We start from the raw sequence: 3,737 nt of genomic DNA, 5'->3' as shown, positions 1-3,737 counted from the left end.
AGAAGGACCCTGCCCCACCCTGTCAGGGAGAAGCAGAGGTGGAGTTAGATGGGTGGGAAATCTCGAGTTTATCACAATGGCACAAACGAACTCACCATTGGATCCAGCTGAAAGAGCTGTGGAGAGAAAACAAACACCAGGGTAAGCACACCGGGCTCTGCTGTTCAACGGAGAAGTCAACAGAAAACAAAAGCTGGCAATGGGATCAATGCATGTTCCCAACAGTCCATCTGCTCACCCGCCTCCAATACCAACAACCCAAGGGCCCAGAGCAAATGGCTCGCTCGCTTCTTTTTTTTTTCCCCCCTTTCTGAAATGAGCCGTGGAGATAATTCCAAAAGGACAGTTTGCTTACACTTTTTTGCATTGCTGTCGTATTGATAACTGGCACCCTCATGGTAATGATTCAGAAGGATACTCTGTAGGAGACAGCAGGGGTTTCTACTGCTTGAGATTCACAGAGTGTTGTCAGCTGTCTCTGAAGGCACTCTGTAGGGACCTGTTTTGTGGTGGTGGTGGCTACACCTGAAACCCAGCATCAGCAGTGCTCAACGCTAGAGAAGATGCTGATAGAGTTCACTGCCTAATCACCCGAGGGTGGGAGATGGTAACGGGGCAGATAAGAGAGGAGTCCTCATCCGTGAAACTGACACTAGCTGCTCCTGGCTACTGGAACCAAGTGTCTGAGGTCTACGTCCTAAGGTCTACGTCAGTTCCCAGGGCCACCAATCAACATAGAGAATGTGTTCACTTCCGGAATTACCTTCCAGCCCAAATGCTTAGAATTTAGCTTTTCAGGGCAACCACGTACCTGAAAGCTTAGGTTGTGTTTTTTTCTTTTTGCTGGACACTTTCAAGAACTCATCAATCAGCAAGTCGTTAGCACCGGCTCTCTTGTCTGGATCGGGTTCGAAACACTTCAGTATGAATGCCTTGGCCTCTGCAGACATGGACTCAGGAATCTCCGGGTGCACTTTAAACATTCCCACCTGGGACACAAAGACAAAGCGAACGTGGTGTCTTGCGGGTGATCGTGCTGTCGGGCGGGTTCCCATAATGTGGTCCTCTCCCACAGGAAGACGCCCTAACACATCGCCTCTACCGAACATGGCGTGGGCTATCATTTCCAGGTGATGGAATGTCACAGAGGCCTTTTGTCACTTCACCAGGGACGCAGGCAGTATAGGAAGGGGTGTACTCCTTGGCCATCAAAAGCAAGGCGCCGATTCACATCAAGGAAAGCAGTCCCTGAGCAGCTCTTCTTGCTCTCACAGCTTTGCTCTCCTACTCGTTTCCCCTTTAAGACAGGAGAGCGCACTGCGTAGTAATAAATCGCATCCCAGCTTTAGGCCACACCAGCGCACTGGCCTACAAAATGATGGTTTTTCACGGAGGCCACTGGGGTGGTCACAAGAATGACGTGCCGGGGGCTAGGCCTTTTGCATAAATGAATCTCATTGAATCCTCCCCCCAAATCTAGGGGATCACATATTTCTATAAAAATGTGGAACATGATTTCAAACTCTCAAGGAATCCAGACTTTCCGGAGCCATGCAGACTGGAAGAACTCCCAAAACTATTGCCCCGAGATCCACTTGAAACTGTAAACCAAAAATACTGCCTTAAGTGTTCTTTATACCAAATGACAGGTCAATCACTGAATTGCACATGAAGAAGCTGTTGAAGTGGTATGTGTTTTGCTGTGCATATTTTCAAGAACAATAATATATAGAGCTTTTTAAAAAGCATTCTTCATGTTACAGTAACGAGGAAACTGAGGTTAAGAAGGGGTCTGGTTCCATGGTTATGAGAAGCTCCATTTGGGATTTAGATCTTAAGCTTGTTTGGCCCAAAGCTTGTACACTTTTCTCTATGACATGATTTGTGAACACTTTCCCTATCTCGATCTCCTACATTAACTGAAATATGTAAAAGTCCGTGAAATTAAATAAAGGGTGTTTTCATAACACAGAATTATCTTTTCATTGCTGTCACTTACATTTTAATTTTTGATGATGATTTTGTGTGTTTATGGTTGAGAACTATTCCCAAATTAATATATGTATATTTATCACTGCCACTGAGTTGACTGTGACTCACGGTGACCCTACAGGGCAGGGTAAAATTGCCCCTTGGGTGTCCGATCCCGGGGCTCTTCCCAGGAGAGGAAAGCCTCATCTTTTTCCCACAGAGTGGCTGGTGGTTTGCAATTGCTGAACTTGCAGTTGGCAGCCCAACGCACCGCCCAGTACACCACCAGGGCTCCTATTGATATAGGTAATATGTAATTATGTAGAACAATTCTATAGCCTTTCCTGTCTGCCGGGCACTGTTCCAGACACTGCTTTGGCCATGTGCTCCCATACAACCTCACAAAACGCACACTACGAGGTGCTCTTTGTACACTTATTTATAGGAGCGAAACTGAGAAACAAGGAGGTCTGGGGAACTTGCCCTAAGTCATTCTGTAGCTAGACCATGGTGGAGCCTGGATGCAAACCCTGCAACATTAAAAAGGCAGTGACTTGCTGCTTTAAATGCATCCGTCTTATTTCTTATCTCTACTTTTCCAGCCTGTGGGTTCCCCTACTGTCTTTTTTTTGAGAGTAGCAGGCTCCCAATAAGGAAAATGATCCGACAGGGCCCAGAGCCACAGGTCTGGATCCGGGACAAGGCAGGTGAGTACCTGCCTCTGTTTCCTGCAACCCCCTGCCAGCCCCGCCCCCCCCAAAGGCAAGGACAAAGGGCGCTCTCAGGCAGAGGATTTGAAGGACCGTTTGTTACCCCTCTCCCAATCGCTGGCCACATTTTTTGCCTCGTTCCCATTGAGCTGGAATCAGCTGGACAGAACCCAGCAACAACAACAACAACACGAAGAGCTTCATACAGGTGTCTCAAGACACGTAACAAGTGAGACCTTGAACATAGCTGCTTGTGGTTCTCCGAGCTCATAAAACGGTGGTTTTCCTGTGGCCATTTCAATAATGGTGCAGCCCAAAGACCAGATGTCCGCTGCTTTTCCGTAGCCTCTTGGCCCCTTGTCGATGATTTCCGGTGCCATGTACTGGAGGGTACCTGGGAATAAGCCAACACATTTTCACTTTAAAAAGAGGAAGAGACAGGTAGCCCAGGACAGTTGCTATTTAAGTATTGTATTAATCTAAGTAGCAATTACAATGCATTACAAGAGGCCATATAAAAAAATGGGCCACCTACCACCACACCGAGGCAAAACACTGAGGATGTGCAACAGAACAGCAAGGGGAGCAGAGCAAGGAAGTCCTGAGGGAATACCAAAAATAGACTTTGGGGCCCGGGCATGGCACCCCATCAGACTCAACCAGAAAACACTCCTAAAGGTCAACAAACAGACCTTGAACTATTTACAGGCTTTTCTTTTTTTGGTCATTGGTTTGTTGTTGTCTTCTTTTGCTCTGTCTTGTTTTTTGTGCATATTATCTCTGCAGGTCTATCTAGATAATATAGGCGGGATAAACAATCTGGAGGAGAAAACAACAGGACGAAGGGTTCCAGGGGGACATAGGAGAGGGGGAGGCAGGAGAAAGGAAGTGGGGGTTAACAAATCCAGGAACAGGGGAACAACAAGTGATCCAAAATTCATGGTGAGGAGGGTGTAGGAGGCCTGGTAGAGCTTGATCAAGGGCAATGTAACCGAGAGGAATTAATGAAACCCAAATGAAGGCTGAACATGACAGTGGGACAAGAGGAAAGTAAAA

At 47.0% G+C, this 3,737-nt stretch overlaps 1 protein-coding gene across 1 annotated transcript in view; it reads right to left on the bottom strand.

Annotated features, from left to right (window-relative positions):
- Positions 1–3,737, bottom strand: part of MAP3K5 (mitogen-activated protein kinase kinase kinase 5) — a 230,658-nt gene that overhangs the window by 44,377 nt on the left and 182,544 nt on the right. Inside the window, exons 18-20 of the mRNA XM_045294594.1 lie at positions 2,918–3,075; positions 812–989; positions 96–116 (exon numbers count right to left, since the gene is read on the bottom strand). Of these exons, the coding sequence (XP_045150529.1) occupies positions 96–116; positions 812–989; positions 2,918–3,075 (357 nt within the window). The remainder of the gene's footprint in view (positions 1–95; positions 117–811; positions 990–2,917; positions 3,076–3,737) is intronic.

The sequence above is a fragment of the Echinops telfairi genome, unplaced genomic scaffold, assembly GCF_000313985.2.
Source record: "Echinops telfairi isolate 266 unplaced genomic scaffold, ASM31398v2 ScPeMD7_3533;HRSCAF=4204_0, whole genome shotgun sequence".
NCBI classification, from domain to species: Eukaryota; Metazoa; Chordata; class Mammalia; order Afrosoricida; family Tenrecidae; genus Echinops; species Echinops telfairi.
Note: the sequence above shows the minus strand (reverse complement) of the source record. Positions and strands in the feature narration are given on the sequence as shown.